General features: G+C 37.9%; 1 protein-coding gene and 2 long non-coding RNA genes across 7 annotated transcripts in view; 1 reads left to right on the top strand and 2 right to left on the bottom strand.

The window, feature by feature from the left end:
- Positions 1-21,158, bottom strand: part of wnt6b (wingless-type MMTV integration site family, member 6b) — a 46,470-nt gene that overhangs the window by 7,965 nt on the left and 17,347 nt on the right. For all 5 annotated transcript variants that reach the window (XM_077536178.1, XM_077536180.1, XM_077536179.1 and 2 more), the window contains 2 exons: positions 13,842-14,062; positions 1,485-1,786 (listed from right to left, as the gene is read on the bottom strand). In XM_077536178.1, the coding sequence (XP_077392304.1) occupies positions 1,485-1,786; positions 13,842-14,062 (523 nt within the window). The remainder of the gene's footprint in view (positions 1-1,484; positions 1,787-13,841; positions 14,063-21,158) is intronic.
- Positions 17,141-18,274, top strand: LOC144031026 (uncharacterized). The gene is made up of 3 exons (XR_013287409.1): positions 17,141-17,600; positions 17,970-18,056; positions 18,138-18,274. It is a non-coding gene; the product is annotated as an uncharacterized LOC144031026 (long non-coding RNA).
- LOC144031025 (uncharacterized) lies at positions 18,846-20,196 on the bottom strand. The gene is made up of 3 exons (XR_013287408.1): positions 19,901-20,196; positions 19,257-19,487; positions 18,846-18,970 (listed from the first exon to the last, which is right to left on the bottom strand). It is a non-coding gene; the product is annotated as an uncharacterized LOC144031025 (long non-coding RNA).

The following is a 21,158-nucleotide window of genomic DNA, read 5'->3' as shown; positions in this document are numbered from 1 at the left end:
AGGTACTAATTGGACATGAAAAATGATGAAATTATAAAATTTATTTCGGCAAAATATTAATGTTTGACTGGCAAAAATGGCTAAATAAGTAAAGTATCCCTTTAATACAATGAATGCTACAATAGGACAGCACAGAAATTGTATTGTCACTTAAAAAAAGTCAATTAACAAAATATTTATGGTAAAATTCCGAATTTTTGCTGTTAATTTCTCAGTAAATATAATCCATGAGTAAAATCATCGTTAATTGCAGCCCTACAGACAATATAACACATTATTTTTTATCTTCGGTTAAAAAAACACACACACAAAACAAAACAGCTCTATTGTAATGTTAGTTAATGTAAAAATATTAATGTTTGACCGCCAAAAATGCCTAAATATGTTAAGTATCCCTCCCTTTAAGCACAAGTGGTATGCAAAACACGTTAACAGATACTATAACAATGCTCCAGACATATGTTCTTTATCCTCTGCAAAGAACTAAAATTGGTGTGTTTTGCGCGGGGGAAAGGGACCAGGTCTGACTCAAATAGCAAAAACAAATCTGTTAATATTCAATACCAATTTATAATTGCATAAATTTAAAAAAAAAAATCCCAAAAATGATTGAATGAGAGGGATATAATAAGTTTTGGCTAATATAAAAAAATACAATAAAAAAAATATATTTAAAAAAAAAATTAAAACAAATATAGAAAATATTCTGAATATATGTGAATCAGTGTTGAAGCACAAATATGAGCGGGTCCACTATATCGCTATGTGGCCAAGGCATGCACATTATGTGGAGCACGACAATGTCTATTGAATGGAAGCAGAAAAAATGTGTACAGTGTTCCCTCACTATAATGCAGTTCACTTTTTGCGGCCTTGCTGTATCGCAGATTTTATTTAGTGAATTTTGCATGCATTTTTTGTTTTTTACAGTATTGTACCTATTTTATAAAATTCATGAAGATTTGAACACTGAGGAAGTTTAAACGAGAGAAATGTGAGAAAATCTAAATGCCTCAATGAAAAAAAGTGTATAAACTGTGGTGAGGGAGTTTAGCGCCTAAAAACATTTACAGTATAATAAATGTAAAACATAAAGCTAACTACTTCGCGGATTTCATTTATTGTGGGTATTTTTTGGAACCTAACCCCAGCGAAAAATGAGGGAACACTGTATTTCTTTATCTATATAATTATGTTATTACTCATCGTTTTCTAAAGTAAACATTAAGCATTTTTTCTTTTTCTTGGACACAAACAGATTAATGACATTTCAGAAGAGAAAGATGATTTGAGATACAAGTGATCTGAGTCACATGCAAAGTCACAGAACCAATTACACTTGTATCTCGAGACATCACTGTATTAGAAATTCCTGACATTTCAGTTTTACAGTCACTATACCAATTTTGCATGATTGTTTTCAAAACGGCAGAAATTTACATGTGTTTGCGTACTGAATAAATATATATATTTTTTTTTTTTACCAGTCGTCCAGCTTCATTGTTGTGCAGGTCCACCAGCGTCCTGATGTCGCTTTTGCCTCGTCTCCTTTTGGCGTCCATGAACTGCTTGGACTTGTCGTAACCAAACTCCACGTCGTCTCCGCAGCCGCCCCACTCCCACTTGGCACCGTCGCCAGAGGAGGGCGTCAGGGGTTTCGGCGGGGCCCGGTTCCTGGTGGCCTCGCAGCCGCACTGCAGCAGGTCGCCCATGCTGCAGGCCTGCGTCACCGCGTGCGTCACGCCGGCCGCAGTGATGGCGTACACGAACGCCGTCTCCCGGATATCTGAAAGGCACACCATGGGGGAAATGAGTCCAAACTTTGGACATTGTCCGTCTTTTACGCACGCTTTCCTTCCCGGTTTACCGCCATCTTCGGGCGCGGCCATTTTGTCCTACATCGTCGTTGTTGACTGAAGTTGACCTCAAAGTACCCTCGGGCTCGCATTGCAAACGTGACAGTTTATGTTTTCTGGGTTTCATTTGGTGATGTGCACAATGAGAGCCCGAGGGCAGTGATGACGGCAATTTCAGTCAACAGCAGAGGGCAGTACAATATTTTTTATTTTTTTATTTTTTTACTCTAGAAACACACGATGAATAAAAAATACAGTGTTTGGACAAGTGGGGGCATATTGAACATATTATTGCCAAGATTTTTATTCTTTATTTTTTGCCTCGACTTCCCCTAGCTTAATGCTAAAAATATAATGGAAAAATGGCATTGACATGCTAACAACATAAATAGTTGCAATTTTGGAACCATTTAACTCTTTTGTCCCCCAAAACGTATAAATATGTTCTATTTCAAATGTATTAAGTGTCCCAAAGACGTATTTATACGTTTTTATATTTTGTGTTCATGCAGCATCTCAACTACAGAGAATGGGTAAAAAAAAAAAGAAAAAAAGAAAAAAAAAAAGGTAGTAATTACAAAAACGGCCAGCTGGTAGCAGCAGAGTACAAGAGATAAACCAGGGTCAGGTTGCAACAAGCTGTTTTGCCCACAGTTTTAAACAGATGTGTGAATAATGATGAAACTTAGCTATATTCTAATGCTAATTGCTGCAAAACGGAAACAGATAGAAATATTTTTTTTTTTCTGATGAAAGAAGAGACTCTAATCTTTCTTTTGGTAGGTTCCATCTTTTTATAGAAATAGAACACAATATTCTGTGGGCCTTGCAAAATCAGTGAAAATCCAGTAAAAGAGCCGGGAGCAAAGGGGGTTGCTTCAGTCAAAATGGCTGCCAGTGAATGAGTTAAGCAATGAATAAATTTCAACCCAGAATTTAGGGTTAGGTCTTTGGCTTCCTCCCACGGTCCAAAAACATGCACGTTAGGTTCATTGAAGGCTTTAAATTGCCAATTAGTACGAATTGTTGTTGAGATGTGTGAATGGGCGGCAATCCGTGTACGCGGCCTCTCATCTAAAGTCAGACAGGGTGAGGCTCCAGCTCCCTCATCACCTTAGTGGGGATAATTGGTATACAGAAAGTATGGATAAAGGTACGTATTTCCAGAATAACAAACGCGGAACGTTGACTTTTATTTAGTTTGACCTTTCTGCATTCCTTCATTAATAAAGACAAACGATCCAAGCATCCATTGTTGCAAGCACCTGTCTCTCCATCAGTCCAATCAATGTACTAAACATACCACAGGCGCATGGATCAAAGACCCTTTCACACAATCATTACTACATTCTCCAACATCATTTGGATTTGCAGCGCTGAGAGGATTCAACACACAAAGCACAGCTGCTGGTTTATTTCTGGTTCAGAGCTCGACTGTCTGGACTCAAGGCAAGTCCATCGACAACTGCAAATTGCCGTCTGTCCTCATCACCATTGCCAACATCAACACGCTGTTATCGGGACTCATTTCTCTTGACGTGAAGAGCTCGGAAAGAATCCGACAACTGGCCCGACGTGATTTCAATTTAACGTTCCATTCCGCATTGGTGGAATATTCTGCTTTTGACCAACGCTTCCTCATAGGGGCCCGGGCCTGGGCTTGCCACGGCTTCAAAAATGTACCCACGGTATGTGCTGAGAATGACAGACAATATTTATGTGATGACATGTAATCAGCTCGTGCATGCACAATTTTGGGGGCAGGTGCCAAAAAAGGGCACCCATCGCCAAAATTATTCAAACCATTAAAAAAATAAATAAATAGTAGCCTATAACTTTATCAATTTAGGTTATATAGGTTTCAAAGAAGAAAATGAATCCATGATAAACCACTGAAATGATTTTTTTTCCACCAATATTATTGAATCGGTACACTGTGAAACTCAATTGAAAAAAAAAAATGAGAGGAAGTTAAAAACAACTTAGATAACATGGTTGCACAAGTGCACACACCCACTTGAATAATGGGGATGTGGCTATGTGCACAATGACACAATCACATTAAAGACATGTTAAATGGGGGTCAGCACACACCTGACACAATTTAAAAGTTCTTTTGATTCAAAAATTGATGACATCACATAAGGGCTTAAAAAAAAAAAAATGTATCGAAGCATAAATCCTATTTTCTGACTAATTTTTGGTGGGAGTTTTGGGTTGTTTTTTTGTTGTCTATTTTTATGAATATTTTTTCTGTTTTACTGAATATTTTTTCTGTCATAAAAATATTCAGGAAAATGGGGGTGGGGGTGTGGGGGGGGTATCCTGAAAAACGTGAGGAAATGTATTCAATAAAACAAACAAAAAAAAAAATCTGAAAAACAGTGGAAAAAACTATTCTGAAAAACAGAAGCTGGTGCTCTGTTTATCATAGAAATGTATTTATTTATTTTTTTATTTTACCTCTGAGCTCCAAGTGACTTGTTGCAGACTCGCAAATAGTGGACACTTTCCCACATACCTCCAACATACCTTCAACTATATCACTGGCTCAGTTAAAGTAAGTGTACGAACACGTTAGTCGATTGGCATGATTTTAATAAACTAACAGTTAAGTTTCTACGGAAGAGTATTGCGTGCGCAAAAGTGTCCGCCATTTGCGAGTCTGCAACAAGGTCACTTGGAGTTCAGAGTTCAAAAAACAACTCAAAAAACTGAGCACCAGCTTCTGATTTTAAGAATATATTTGCACTGTTATCTATTTTTTTTTTTTCTGTGTATTTTTTCCTTCTGTTTTTTTGGGGAAAAAAGTGCACTAAAAGAGAAAAAAAAACATTCAGAAAAGCAGAAAAAAATAAATTCACACACACAAAAAACCCCCCCCCAAAGCTTCCCGAATTAAAGAGAAGGCATAAAAAAAAGATATGAATGTTAAAAAAATAAAAATAAATAAATAAATAAAACTGCATCAGAAAAGCCACTTTTTGGTTTTTTTCCCCATCCAGGGCAAAAGAGCAGGTGCTTGAGCACCACTTGGCGCTGCTTATATGTGCACGTGCCTGCTTGTCTTAACAACTCCTGAAGGCAAGAAAGCAACAATTTCAATCACTGATTTCCACCATTTTTTTTTCCACGCCGATTTGCTGACCTGCCAAAAATTCCATGTGCTTCCCTTCTCATCTCAGAAACGCCACAATGCCAAATGAACATCATTCCTCCGCTCACTCAGATTCCTCCTTGATCATGTCAACACTTGTTCACCAAACATTGTGCCTCCTATCAAACCCTCATCCAGTCATCTTGTTATCATTCCCCTCAAGTTGCTCGGATAAGTGATGGAAGAACAGGCCCGAGTTCGAGACGGCCCTTTGGTCTTTGTTTCTCTGAGAGGAGGTTAAAATAGCATGTAGCCCATCGAACGGGTCTGCTCTCCATCAGATTAAGGACGCTCTCGTACAGGTGGCCAAAATACGCTGTATGATTCACTTGTCATCTTTCTTTCCCGGTGACCACACGATTTTCAAAAGGAGACATAATTGTTGTCAAAGCTATTTTGTGTAATGATTACATTCAGATTACGGTCATGTTTGGTTCATGGCAACTTTTACATGATTAACATTTGTCCATCCATTCACCAAACCGCTTATTCCTCCAATAAATTTGGCTAAGTGGTTGTGGTCTTACCCATAGTACTCAAATAAAACACACCTAAATAATTTTAAAAACTGATGTGACCATTGCTGCAGATTGTTTAAGTTCACAAGTGTGCATTTGTACCATCTAGTATGGCTAAATGGTTCAGCCTCGGTTTCATCAGACTGCATCTTATTTTCCCCACATGAGTTTGTGAAATTTTGTGAATTATGAACAGTTCGAAATAACAATTAGTGTTAGCTCAAAGGTTCAGGTTTCTGCGGTTTTTCAAATCAAAGTAAGATCAGTTTTCTAGTAGTAACTAATCAGCAAATACAATCTTGAGTTCCGGAGTTTAAAGACTTTGACCTTTGACTAGCAAAATGTAAGCATCTCATTCTTGAGTGCAAGTGGACATTATTAAAAGAAGAACCTCCCTGAAGGCGTAATAGCGCCAAGGGAATGTGCTATGCATGCCGACGGACAGACGGACAGCCAGAAAAGACTTCCTCGAGCCATGGCTGCCTCCACCGCTGATGCGTGAAAAGTTCAAGAAAACAATTTCTCACGACTGGCTCGGCTTCAAACCTTAAAACACCTCATGGAATTACGGCCTAAAAAGTCCAGCCATCTTGCCACCTTACCTCACAGAACAGACATTTGAAGATGGGAGACTGCTGTCACGTGGATTAACTCATTCACTCCCAGCCACTTTTACTGAAGCAACCCCCGGTTGTTTTACTGCATTTTGAATGATTTTGAAAGGCCCACAGAATATTGTGCTCTTTTGCTATAAAAACATGGAACCTAGTCTCTTCTTTCAAAATAAATTTCTGTCTGCTTCCGTTCTGCAGCAATTAGCATTAGATTATAGCTAACTTTCAACATTAAAGAGCTTTTTGCACCATGGCCCTGGTTGATCTCTTATACTCTGCTGCCACCTGCTGGCCGTTTTTGTAATAACTACCACTCATTCTCTTCAGTTTAGAGGCTGCATGAAATCCTTCTGTGTACTCTAGCATTAAAAAGCATAAATACGTCTTTGAGAGTATGGCAATATTTAAAATAGAACATATTTATACGTTTTTGGGAGCAAATGAGTTAAACAGAAAATTCCTGCAGCTCCTTCAATGTGGCCACTCTGACTAGTTTCTCTCTTGACTTTTTGAATTTTGGATGGACATCCAGCTTTGTGATTGTCTATAAGGTGTTTCATGGCTTACTGAATGCCTTTCAAAACATTTTAAAAAATGAAATCCCTCTGATCACTGTGAAAGCGCTTTGTGGCCTGTGGCTTGTGCTCTAAAATGTGATTAAGAAAAATGTCAGGAAAAGCCTACGAGAACAGCTGAACTCTATTTGGGGTTAATCCGAAGCACTTAAAACGGCAGAATTGCGTGTTGACTCATTTCATGAGTTTGCATGTGATTGGATCATTATAAATGCAGCCACATCACCCAGTTATAAGAGGGTGTGTACACTTTTGCAACTACATCATCTCCCTTGTTTATTTTTACTTCTCCGCTCACAAATAGCACTTTCTTTTTTTTTTTTTAATTAAATTGATCTAAACAGCTAATGGGTAACATTGATTTTATTTTTCTTTTCTTTTCTTTTCTTTAAATCACAAAAACCTGTCATTCGATCAGGGGTGTGTAAACTTTTTATATGTGTTTATATGGCCGTTGATCTTTGACTAGCACAAGAAACTGTATTAAAAAAAAAAACAGTACAACAACCCACTAAGGATTTGAATGAGAACAACACTGTTGCTCCTGTTCTGCAAGTGCGAATTTGCAAACAAAAGCAACACTTAACAACGAACACAATACGGCCACGCTACAAAAACTTAAGGCCACTTTATGGACCGCCAGCCGTGTGTGTGCGTGTTTGTGTGCGCACGAGACCGCAGCCAAAGTCGGTGACTTTTATGTCTCAAATCTGGAAGCGGGCGAGCGTGCAGTCACCAGCGTCTCCACTGCCAACTCCATATCTCATGATTTTGAGAATGGGATTCATTAGGGGTGGTAACACACACGCACACACACACACGATGGGTGGCGTGCGATGAGACCGGCGCACACCAAGACGTTGCGATATCAATCCCAGCTGTGCGCCACGATACACTCGCTGCATGCGGAGAGCGCCGTCGTGTATACATTTGCAAAGCATTGTTTTACTTAAGACGCTGAACTATCACATATGGTTACATACTGTACGGCATGATGTGATCATGATGTGAGGGTGTAATGATGTCACGTTGAAAGGCAGGAACAACGTCATAGTGTCTGCTAAAACAATTGTGTGTGTGTGAAAAAGTGTTCAACTAAAAGGGAGCTAAAAAGTTCATTTTAATATCGCAATTTCGATTTAATAAGCAATTATTTTTTTCAAGGTCCTCTTCCCATGTTTATATTTTAATAAAGACAAGCAATAAATTAAATGTTTATATATATATATACATTATATATATATATATATATATATATATATATATATATATACACACATTATATATATATATATATACACACACACACACACACACACACACCACAGCTCCATTAAGCAGCATGACACAACAGATTAGGAGATACAAGATGTTTCGTTTTTTACAGCTTTATTTAAGAGATTTATTTTATTTTTTTATTTGTCTTTTTGCATCTTGAGTCAGCTTCTGTCTGGCCTTCAAAAGTTCTCAGTCTAATCTGAAAAGACAGATAAATTGCATTTTTTTTCCAGTTGTTATCAATAGCTACATTTTTTTTTGGGGGGGGGGGGGTGATGTTGTTTTGTCTTGCTCGCGCAGGACGTGTTGTCAGTTCAGTTCTAATTATCCTGTCAGAATTTAGCTTGCAGCAAAGCTATGTCCAGCACCCCGCCCCCCCTTTTCTGGGTTACGATCCGTGTAAATGGAGTGAAAAACGGTGGTTCTAACAACTCTGCCAAATTTGAATGATTTAAAAAAAACAAAAAACGTTACAAAATAGTCAAAAATCAAGCCGCTCTCCATGCTCTTTTCTGCTTGCTCTTCCGCCTTCTCTTCGGAATGAGCGTGCATGCACTCATGACCAACAACGAGGCACTCTAAAGTGGCCACACTGGCCCAAAGCCTGCTGGGTGTTAGTTTAATGCTGTACCACCGCAATTCAATACTACATTTTTTTTTCACGTTTACAGCGCATGTTCCAACATGTATATTGTCTTTCAAAACCAAAATTCACATTCACGTTAATATTTGTGTACAGAAAAGCGGTGCTGAAGATGTGACATTTTTTCTTTTTACTTTTGTCCTTCAGTTTGCACTTCAGTCAAGGATTTGAATCAGTTTTTTCACTCTTACTAGGGACGACGGGCGAGTACAGATTCCAGGTATCCGTATCATAATACTTTTGCCACCATTACTAATTTTAGTCAAAGAATAACGGTTATTTTGTCTCCTTTATCGGAACTGTTCCCAAGAGTAACAATGAAGCGCTTGGTTGTCGGAGCTTGTTGTGCTCATTGGAAGCTATCAAAAATTGGAAGATACAAAGCTCCTTGTTTCATATTTTCCTTGGAGACATGAATTCCAAACAAATTCTCTGCCACAGCGGGTGTCTGGGCCTGTCTACGTCTGCTTCTAATTCCACAGGGCCCTTCTGCAGGAATTAGCGCATATTCTTTCATTCCTCTGACTTTTGGGCAACGGTTACCGGGAGGTCCGGGATGTCAAAACATGAATTACGGAGGCTGACATAATACAAATGTGTTAACTGTATTTATTTTTTTATTTTTTTTTGCTTTGGAGAATGATTTGGTGACACGTAGTGGGTGGCAGTCGCACGGCAGATACGACCAACTTGGGAATCCGTTTCTGTTGTGTCCACAAAGACACAATCACTTTTATTGGATCGGGAGCGTTTGGACATTGCAGCGGCTTACTTCAGCCTCAGGTATATTTATTGGTCGTACACTCACTATGACTTTTTTTTTCTTTTCCAACCCCGTTTGATTTATTTCCCCGAAACAGCTGCGCCTAATATATTTCTGATGAAAGTAACCGATGACAAATGAGACTTTTCCCATAGCGAGTGGATACGCACATGTCGATACCTACCACGCGTTTCTCAATCATGCCAAAATCAAATAATATCAACATGGGAAACACATTCATCTCTCCCTGCAGATGTTTTTCAAACATGATATATCGCATGAATCATGTTTGCTCATTGTAATATGTAGGATGATGTAAGGGTAACGTGTGTGACACGGGAATGATTTCGCAATCATTGATCAGTATGTTCCGTTGAAGTATAAATTTTGTATTGTCTCTGGGTTTCGGTAGATCATTATAACCTTGAGCACTTATTTCAGTACAGACTAGAGTAATGTAAACATTAGAAGTGTTGCATAGTTACTTCCTCTTCACCCTGCGTTAGCCGTGCAGCATTATGTCGCCTCAAGAGTGAAAGTCAAGGTATTTTTTTAGACAATAATAGTGACAATGATTATTCTGTCTTCACTAGTGTTTAAGAACTAGCTCTACAGATAGCGAACAGCTTTTCCAATAAAGACCAGGAAGCCTCTTGCTATTTTGGCAATTTACTGGATGAAACTGTAAAACTACAACATACAAAAAATAAAAGTACATTACAATCACGTCATTTAAAGTTTGAAACAATATAGATTCACATCAGTTACTAAATATAGCTGCAAATCCTACAAAACGGAATAGCTGTTAGCATAATGCTACTTTACATGGGTGCTACCATCGAAATGCTACGCTAACTAGCGCCTAGTAACTTATGTCACATTGAAACTTAAAAAACAATTTAAACGTCCGATTCAATAACACATTACAGGCCAATACTCCTCAGAATAATATACTTACAGACAGATATTTGTGGAGCCAAAATTAAACTTTCTAAGCTTCAACACTGGATTAGTTGTGTAGCCGTGTAGGAGCTTTGCTTGTCGTAGAATGCACTGCACTACGGCAGCACTCGAGGGTCAAAAACACACAAAGGCGCAAACATCACTTCCTCCACCAGAGGGCAGTACAAGCACTATCCCTATTCAAAATCAATGATAACTGCTGTATCATAAATGTGCATCACATGTCGTCAAACTAACTATTAATACTAATCAACGTGCTTTTTCCCCTTCACCAGAAGGCAGTACAATGATTAGGTTAGCTATAGTCTACTGGAGTAAGTCCGTTTTGCTAAAAATAGATCACTATAATGCTTCGGTGTAGAAGAAACTTCCCAGCCACGAAGGTAAATTGCGTACAGATTCATTTACGGCAATTAAACAGCTTAGTCAGCGCACTGTTTTGTTTATTACATAACTCATGGCTCTAAGACCTTTGGAAAAACAGTTTAGGAAGATGATGTCTTTTGCTTTTGTTAAGTGTTAACCATTTCAATCAATTACAACAAAATAGTTTTTCTTTTCTTTTTCTTTTTTTTTTGGTATATTAAAATAGTGGACCTGTAATTGTCTGGCAACCAGTTCAGGGTGTACCCCGCCTACTGCCCAAAGCCAGCTGGGATAGGCTCCAGCACACCCCGCGACCCTTGTGAGGAATAAGCGGCCAAGAAAATGGACGGATGGATGGATTAAAATAGTGAGTAAGCAGTTAAGAAAATGGTTGTATGGATACTAAAATAGCGAATGATGCATTTTTTTTAATTTTTTTTTTGTGGACCGATTTATTTATTTATTTATTAACTAGCAATGGTTTGGACAGGTTTTGTAAGCCAAGGAGTAGACTGGATATATTGCTGTTTTATACAAAAAAAAAAAAAAAAAAAAGAAAGGAAAAAAAAAGAAGCTTGGAACATGCCGGAAGCTGTAAATTTTTGTAAAAGTTTATTTCCAGTAAAACTAACGTTGTGAAATGAATTAAAAGTGCTGTTATTGTGAATACACACGCCTTCCACACACAGATACACACAGCTTGTTGGCATGCGGTCAGAATGTCGAACGCTAGCCGAGGTTTATAAGATAGCCCGGAGATATTTTTGCAGTGGGAGATTAGAGTGATGTTTCAATCATTCATCTTTGTGTAACCATCCAGCAGCACCAGCAGACGAAGAAGTGCAATAAGCAAAACATTACGTGCATCATTACAAATATTTGCACGGTAGAATTTGTTCAAACACCCAGACAAAAATAAACAAATTGTTAAACGGTTCAATAATATTAATGAAAAGCATCACAAGTGGGCAGAGAAAGAGTAAACACAAGCGTTATGGTTTGTTTTGACTTGAGTGCAGTGAAACAGCAGTTTAAAAAAAAAAAATCCAAGTGGAAGAAACCAGCACAAAAGGGCAACAGAGGCTAAAGTCAATAAGCAAGTTGAGTACAATTTTTACTATAGAATAACAGTTAGTTCAAGGTCTCCTGATGGGGAAAATAATTGCTACGCTAGTACGGTGGCTGACGCTAGCATTATTATGAAGCTAACTGCAGAAGTCTTGAAGTCAACAAACTGTAATATGATTGGCTGCCATGTCGCTGGCAGGATATGACACACGTCCAGAACGGAACGTAGATGAACTGAAACGGTCCAACCGAAAGGTTTGGATGGTTTTCAAAATCCGTTCCATCCCTAATATTACGATACTCAGACCCTCAGTACTCACCGATACCGATACCAACTGCCGATACCAGTAGTACGTTTTGACAAATAATAAAAAAAAATCACTAAAAGATATTTTTAAACAAATATATTTCCTTTAATTTTGACAAAAAAACAAAAAACAAAAAACAGCACAGTCACTCTTCAAACGCTCAAAATAAAACACAAAAATGCTCTTTTCGTTTAAGATTCACAATTTTGAAGTATTTCCAAACCGGTGAAGTTTTGGTGAAAAAACTGCTGCAAGCTAGCGCCAGTTACAGGCAAGGAGGACTCACTTAACGTCTTCCCCCTCTGCCATCGGTCGCTTGTACTCGTCTGCGTCATGAGTACTCGAGTACTTAAAAAAAGGCTGGTATCGGCCCCGATACCAATACCTGGTCCAATATCATGTATGTACGTCATCACCCAGGCGGGAATACACGACAGCAGCACACCCATCCCCGTGGGGTTATGCCGTGGGCTACTACTGCACTTAAAAGCAGAACAGTCAAATATAAGCTCACTATTTGGCAAGGTCGCTCTTGAATTCTTATCAAACGGGGGAATCTTATTGAAGTTTTATGAAGTGTTGACAAACTATTTAACGACGCATTTGTAAACGTTTTATAATGTGTTCGGGAGGGTGTCTTGTTTCTATTAGCGGAACATTCTCCAAGGAGGAAGACTTGTTTGAATGCGTATCAACAGTCCTTACAAGTAGATGCAGGTCACCGAGTGCTGCAAAACAAAGGAGCAATTTGGCCTTTCTTATAGACAGGCAGGAATGTGTGATTAATTGCCCATCTGTCTTCTGCTGGTACATTCTTGCCCTCTCTTCCTGTCTTATTCATTTATTGTCATTATTTATTTTTATTGCAAAGGCAATCAGAGCCAAGATTCAGAACTCTAATGACGGAATATTGTTTCATCTAAAATGCTTAAATCCTGGTTCAAGACTGTAAACTTTGAAGTAGATGAGACCCAAATGGACTCAACTTTTGTGTTGTTAATGAACATTCCATGCTCCTGCGGAGTGCCACTCGATTACCTCGTTATGAACCTAATCACAAGAGAGGGAAATCAATAAATGCCGGAGGACCGGACAGCAACCGTATTGCAGACATCAAAGAACTGCAAGGATGATGCTGAGAGATCCTAATAGGAGATGTTAGCTGATCATTTCAAGCGTGCCCGATCTGATGAAGAGTAGAAGCAGCCGCTTGTGAAAAAGTCTGCGCTCTGAGACAAAAGCTACCTTTGTCTCATTGGCCGATATTAGACAGGCATCTGACCTCCGGTTGGCCCAAGACTGTCTGCTGAGGTCAGAGGTGTAAAATACCCAACAATCCCGGAGTGGAAAATTGGAGATGGATTTATTAACAAACATACATCCAGCCATCCATTTTCATACATCATTTTCACACAATACTATCCTGTAGAATCTTGTAATAAACCACAAAAACATGGTGCGATTGTCAAGGGAGACGCTGACTGGAGCCTACCCCAGCTGACTTGGAGCACGAGTAAAATAAAATATTCTATGTAGTTTTCTATCTAGTCCAGCCCTGAATTATTCATTTATTGATTAATTAGATTGCCAATATCAACACATTTAGCCAGCAAATTATAAACACACAAAATGCTTTCGGAACAAATCACTATAAGTATTCAAGTTTTTTATTTTTTATTTTTTTTATCTCACAAGTGAAAGAAGTGAACAAATCTCAACAACGATTACTCACCTTGTTGTAGTATTTTGCCAAAGTACTTATTATGACTGGTGCAGTTCCACCGGCGGTACTTGAACTGGTACTGGCACTCTCTGATGCCCAGCCTGGCCCCTTTGGCCACCTCGTTGACGATCTCCGGCTGAGTCTGACACAGCTCGGCCTGCTTCCCCACCAGACGCTTTGCCTTCCTGCATATGCTGTTCGGATCCATCAGCAGCGGACTGCCCACCGCCCTGGAGAGAGTCAAACAATATTTCAAGATCAATTCATGTCATATTTGGTCTTTCGGGATTCATTTTTAACCGTTTTACGTGAAAAGTATTTATTTCGGTATTGATGTATGGACGTACCGTATATATCAATTAAAAAAACAAACAAAAAAAAAACAAAAAAAAAACTAAAACTAATACTGAAACTAATTTGTAAACGAAAAACAAACTAAACTAAAATGACAAAAAAAAAAGCGCACAAACTAACAAATGTGCTACAAAAATGGATTAAAACTAACACAAAAAAAAAAAAAAAAAAGTTAAAATGAAATAAAACTCAACCCTATTGAATTGATTTTTTATAACCTTGTCCAGGAGAGGACCCGAGGAAGACTAACAGGAGCCTACATGTGGCACTTTTTCATTATCAAATGGACTCTCATGCTGTTTACTATATTTTACATTTATAAAACTAATGATATCAAAGCAAAAATGTCCTTTGTTTTCATCTTTGTCAATTAACTTCAGAAATGGGCTTTTGAGGTAAATTTGTTCTTTATTTCAGTATTGCCCAAATCGCCAATCATCACCCCTTTCACTGTCGATCAGCAGATGGGCTCCATATCAGCAAATATGAGCTTGGAAAACCAAAAGTAAGCCAACACCATATTTTCACACTTTTGCACCTTGTCTCTGGCGAATCACTGACACCTGAAATCATTCTTCAGGATCTTGCGTTTGTTTGCAAAAAGTACAACAAATAATCTCGTCAGGAAGACTGATAGCAAAACATCTGATGATGATACCTTTAACTCTCGACAATGTAAATGATATCGCTGAGTTGTCTCAGGTTGACTGTGCGTGCGTGCGTGTGCGTGTAATATAAACATATATAAATGTGAGGGCATGTGTAAATTAGCAGGTGCTAGAACAGTACTTAGCAACACAAACTGCCACTCACCAGCCACTTATTATCTACACGCTGTCATCACGATGTGCCTGTGTGCGTTTACATATACAAGTATGTGTGCTTGTCTAAGTGTGTGCGCGGTATGAAGTGCACTCAGTCAGCAGCTCACAAAAGACGCTTGTACAATTGGAGGCAAAGAGCATTACAAGTATTGGAAGTGTTACAAGCAGGTCCATGGTAGAATGATGGCGTAGATTCAAAACTTTGTGTTAGGGGCATTCTTTTAAAAAAAAAATGTGGGAGAGATTGTGGAAACAGGATCCTCTAAGCATAGTCAAACGGATGGAATGGAAACGTGGAATGATGTGGAATGGTACTTAATAAAACTGAAAGATGTGGTATGATGTAGAATAAGGAGAGATATGAAATGATGCAGAATGAGAAAAATATTTTGAGATTGGAATGGTTTAAATCGGTCAAGAAATGTGGAAACTAGAAGTGAACATGTAAAGTAATTTTTTTTTTTTATTAAGTTTTGTGAGAATTGTAATGAAAATAGCTCACATAATTGCTCATGGGAATATGTTTGAATAAGGCAATTTTATCAGTAAAAAAAAAAAAAAAAAGTGCAATATGTTGGTAAAATATTGTGGAATTGCTGGCATGTGTGAATTGCTGGACTGTTGATGTCATTCCCGTGGTGAATTGAATGCGCCAAACATTTAGAATTTCAAATGAGAAATGATGTGAATTTGTTACGTTGAATGCCTCATTGAGAATGAATGGCAATTTTTCAATGAAAAATGTGGAATTTTGAAAAATATGAAAATATTTGAAATGACCAAAGTAAAAGCACTAATGGTTTACTTTTTCGGAACATGTTGAAATTGGAACGATGTGAATTAGACAAAAGACGTGTATGTAGTTAATTGCTGAAACAATGAAAAATGTGGGATTATGAAAATTGAATATATTTGAAATGACAAAAATACAAGCACTAATGTTTACTTTTTGGGAGCCTGTTGGAATTGAGAATGATGTGAATTAGATGAAAAATGTGTAAGTAGATAATCGCCAAAACGAAATGTCTATTAACGTTCAATGTCATTGAGAATGAATGGCAGTTTTTTTTTGTTTTTCAATGAAAAATGTGGAATTGTGAAAATGTGAACATATTTGAAATGACAAAAGTACAAGCACTGATGGTTTACTTGTTGTTGAAATTGGAATGGTTTGAATGACACGAGAAACATGCGAATAGTTAATCGGCAAAATAAAACAGACTGGTGGTCTCACACCTTCATTGAGCACTAGCTTGATGCGTGAATTCTTTCCACTAACTCTGGTAATCCCCCAAAGAGCAAGTTTGATTTTTTTTTTCTTTTTCTGTTCTTTGCGACAGGAAACCAGATAGACTAGCAAACCTGAGAATGGAGTTGAAGGAGTTCATTGCCGGTGGAAGATATACCCAAAAATGGGGTGCATCAGTCAGATCATGGCATGAGTGTGGGCCAAGCATTCTTGCCCTTGTTTGGAGACGGGTACAGAACGTCAAAGCAAGGTAAGAAAAAAAAAATCCTGAAAATATTAAACTAATCTTCAATTCAACAAATTGATATGCTATCTGCAGCTGATGTTCTTATACTACCATGGACATTACATTCTTCATATTTAAATACTGTGATTTAAATTATTCAAGAAGAAAGACCATTCTTTATTTTTAGAAAAATATCTTAAAGAATAGAAAATGTCAACACATCCCCTGTCCCAATGATCTGACCCTGTCCAAAAAAAACCCAAAAAAACCCAAAACATTTTCCACCATAAATTTGACCTTTACCTCTATAATATAATTGAAAAGAAAATTCTAGAGGGTACTTAAAAATAATGTGGTTGCACACGTGTGCACATAAGTGAGGATATATCTCATTCAAACTCATGTTAAATGGGAGTCAGCAGCCACCTATCATCCATTTAAAAGCTGAACCCAAAAGTTCTGATGTTTGAGTAGGCTTTTCTTGGCATTATTTTTGCTTTCTATCAGAAGCCTGAAGATGTTGTGCTTACCCAGACTATTTCGAACTATTGGTAATTCCTTCTTTACGACGTTCTCAGTTCTAGCTAGGGACAAAACTCTACATGTGGGGTAAATTTAGGATATTCTAATGTTTATTAAAAAAAAAAAAAAAAAAACTAAATGACTGAAATTATTTACTGCACCCTCATATACATATATATAGGTCGCTTGCACATCGTAATGCATCATGGGAGTTTTTCCTTCGGGCGCCATATTGGGTGTCCGCCGGTTCACAAGGTACACTCGCGAGTTACACGGTAGAGCTTATCAACCTGATGTAATTTTCGCAGTATTTTCACGATTTACCGGAAGATCAAAAACAACGATACAGGCAGAAGGTGTCTCTGTGTGGCGGGATTGATCCTAATTACGTCCTGACCAAGGGTGATTTTTTTTTTGACGGAGAAAGCTTGCTGGCCAAATGTGACTTCTCTGGACATTTTTCACTACCTCGTGTTGACAACATGCTCCATAACACGCCAACAAATCCCTGGAGGCTTACAATTATTTTGTAAGCGGGTGGATACAGAGTGTAAACTTTAACATCGCATCAGAAGAAACTGTTGCTGTTGCACGTAAGTAAACCACATGGTGATGGTAATTCTGCACACAAAAATGTTGATTTGTTCTCAGGCTTCCTGTTATCATTGTGTTTACATGCACAGCTAGGTTTACCTGATGTGGTTTTTCTAACAATTTTATAACAGGCAAATATGGCAGAGCGTATAAGAATAAAAAGTAACTATGCACAGCCTCCCCGTGGCTTAATTAAATTTAATGCTACCCTTTCACTAGTTACATGTTACTTAATCAACTTATTCTAAATGGTTAAGGTTAACCACTCTCAGAGGACGTATTTTTAGTTTCAGTTTCCAGTACAATAAAACGTGTTCATGGTAACTACTGAGCATACTGACAGCTTTTCTTATGATCTCACGGTTAAGGAGGCTGTCACAACACCCAATTTCTGTCTGGTGCCAGATGGCAACAATTCCCATCACTTGTCACGACAACACCAATAGTATTACCAGGTATGTATGGCTTTACTTTTTGTAGTTTCTTATTTAATTCTATGTTTCATATTTTCATTACAATGTTTGTAATATTTTCAGATTCAGGCACAGATGAGTTTAACTGGACGGGACTTCTGCGACTTTGTGGTGTGGACAAAGTGTGATTGAGCGAGTCCACCCAGATCGCTCGTTTTGGCCAGTTGGAAAAGCCAGAGTTTTTTTTCCCCAAAATCCCCTTACCTGAACTGCTCGGGAGAGCATTTACTAGATCAGCAGTGGACTTCCAGTGTTCCTGCTCAGCCGCTGTCACCTACCACTTGCTCATGTACTTCAAAGATGCGGAATAAAGTAGTTTTTTGTGCTGCAGCAGATTGTAAAATCAAATGATATCACTTGAAGTGTGCCAATCTAGACTTCCAAAAGGACAGTGGTTTTGTGACAAGTGTGAAACAAGGATTATTGGGAAAACTGAAACACAGTACTGGTACTTGTCTTACATTAAACAAATTTAAAAGAGAGCAACTTTTTCCTCTGTACATAGCATAATGAAAGTCATTGCGTACCCCATCAACATTACATCATACCGTCATCAGGATGGTAGGCACCTGTGCTAAAATAAACTACATTAATTAACAGTTCAATTTTTAACCCTGAAATTACTACATCTAATCATTATTCACTTCATTTTTGTGCTTTTAGAAATAATAGAGATTTATGCCATTACTTTAAGAGGGACCATATTGCACATTGAGTCAAATCCTGTCATTTGTATTATGTATAGCTTTGTAAACAAACCCAACAATAGAATTTGTATAAACGCTGCCTTTATTAGCGCCAAACAAACAGTCGCATGTTGTCCTCCTCCAATGCTTTGATGCTCGCCTTCGTTACCATCATGTCATTGGCAATCAAGTCGGTGTGGCATGAGATCCCTAAAGAAAAAAATAAAGAAAAAAATAAAGAAAAAAAAATCACAAAAAAATACGGTACCAGTAATAGGTTTAATATAGTAAAGTAGTATAGTTTTTTTGTCAGTGTAAAAGAAATATACACATTTTGTTGCATTTTTTAATGTATGAACATTGCTACAGGCAAATACTTATTTCTATAAACACTTCCAAATGTCTCTAAAATATAAGGTGCGTGTACACACACAAACAAACACATACATTCACTCATGCATACAATATATCATGTAATGAATTCTGAGTGGCATACCAGAGTCAATGATGTCAGCAGTACTTGAGGGTACAGGTTACTGGAGCCATCTGGCTGCATAACTGCAACAATCTCTGCCACTTCGAGTCGTCTTTTCTTTGCTTGTCTCTCCTGTGCACGTTCATATCTTGGCACCGACTGGGCTGAGACATAGATGTTGTAACTTGGGACCCAACTTTAATGTTGGAGCCCAGTCGGGATGATTGGACAGAAAAACGGGCGCAGGGCGACCTGTTAAAATAAACAAATATATAAACAAATAAAATATGGAAAGACTGGTTATTTTACCGCAGTAGGGTGGCCGTGAATAAGTTCTTTAGCATGATGTGTAGGCTACCGGGGCTCTGTTTTCTTGCATCAGCCCCTTCTGTCTCTTTTTTTTCCAAGTTTACATTTTGCCACCAAAAAACATGTTATCGGCATTAAAAGCCCAAGACTAATCAATCCAATTTCAGCAGTAAACACTTTGCACTAGCACTACTTGGGTGAAAATGTTCGATGTTAGCTTTCGGCTAACGTCCGCTAGCCAGCTTGTACTACCGAACTTGCTTGCTCATGAATCCAAAACATAAGCAACTTGCCCATATATGGGCGGTCGAAACGTTATTAATCCTCATGCATTAAATAAAGGTAAACAAGCTTACCGCTCACAAAGTGATCGCTGCACACACGAGCCCAAAGTAACGACTTCCCTCCGGAGTCCGCACTCCTCTGTCTCCAGGCCCTGGTTCCTAATTATTTTCGGAATTCGGAAAAAAGACCGACCATTTTCCCCCTTGGCTTTGTTCGAACAGCCAACGATACAGCAACAATGTACCATTTTAAACGCAGAAAACAAACGTGATAGATACGTGTTAGACCGAATCGCTACGTAAATGGAGGCCACCCAGCATGGCGACTACGAGAAATCCGAGGCGGAAGTGACGACATGTGCAAGCGACCTATATACACATACATACATATATATATATATATATATATATATATATACACACATACATACATATATATATATATATATATATATATATATATATATACACACACATACATATATATACATATACATACATACATACAATATGGATATATATATATATATATATATATATATATATATATATATATATATATATATATATATATATATATATATATATATATATATATGGGGATGTGTAGAATTACAGGAGGGTAAAGTTCGCTAATTAGCGCCCCGAGTGTCTTAGATGTAAAGAAAAAAAAAAAGACGCATAAGGAAGGAGGGAGAAGAAAAAATACTGTAGGCACAATCTGTGCGTCTTTCAGGGGGACACAGTATGGACCTGGATATATATATATTAAAAAAAAAAAAAATCCTGGCAAATAAAAAATAATTGCATCCTCATTCAAAACTCACATCAATCAATCAAATGAAATGCACTCAAGCGCAATGATATTTTGCTGTAATGATGAAGAGCTGACTCACAAATACATACATGCAGCTTGTGTACAGAATCTTCTATAAACCGGCAGTACATTTGCAACTATCTAAGAAAGTGTAAAGATGACTACCACCACAAACACACACACAGTTAAAAGCTTCCATTCACTTGTTCAAGACCACTCATATCCTCAGTATACAAAGTGTCAGTGTTCCTCAGAGTGTCATTTATGACAACCCTCCTACACAGACAATGAAACAACCGAGAGGAATTTACAGGAGCTGAAATTAGGGGGGCGGGAAAGGGCTTAAAAGTAAAATCTGTCTCACATGAATGCTTCGTCAGTGTGACATCAAGAAAGCAGTCAAAAAAAGAAAAAAAAGAAAAAAAGAAACCCACACAAGTCAAGCCTTGACAGTGGGATTTCAAATACTGCTCTCATGCACCATTTTTGGAATGTCCTTTGATATGTTTTATG

This window comes from Festucalex cinctus, chromosome 11, assembly GCF_051991245.1.
Source record: "Festucalex cinctus isolate MCC-2025b chromosome 11, RoL_Fcin_1.0, whole genome shotgun sequence".
NCBI classification, from domain to species: Eukaryota; Metazoa; Chordata; class Actinopteri; order Syngnathiformes; family Syngnathidae; genus Festucalex; species Festucalex cinctus.
Note: the sequence above shows the minus strand (reverse complement) of the source record. Positions and strands in the feature narration are given on the sequence as shown.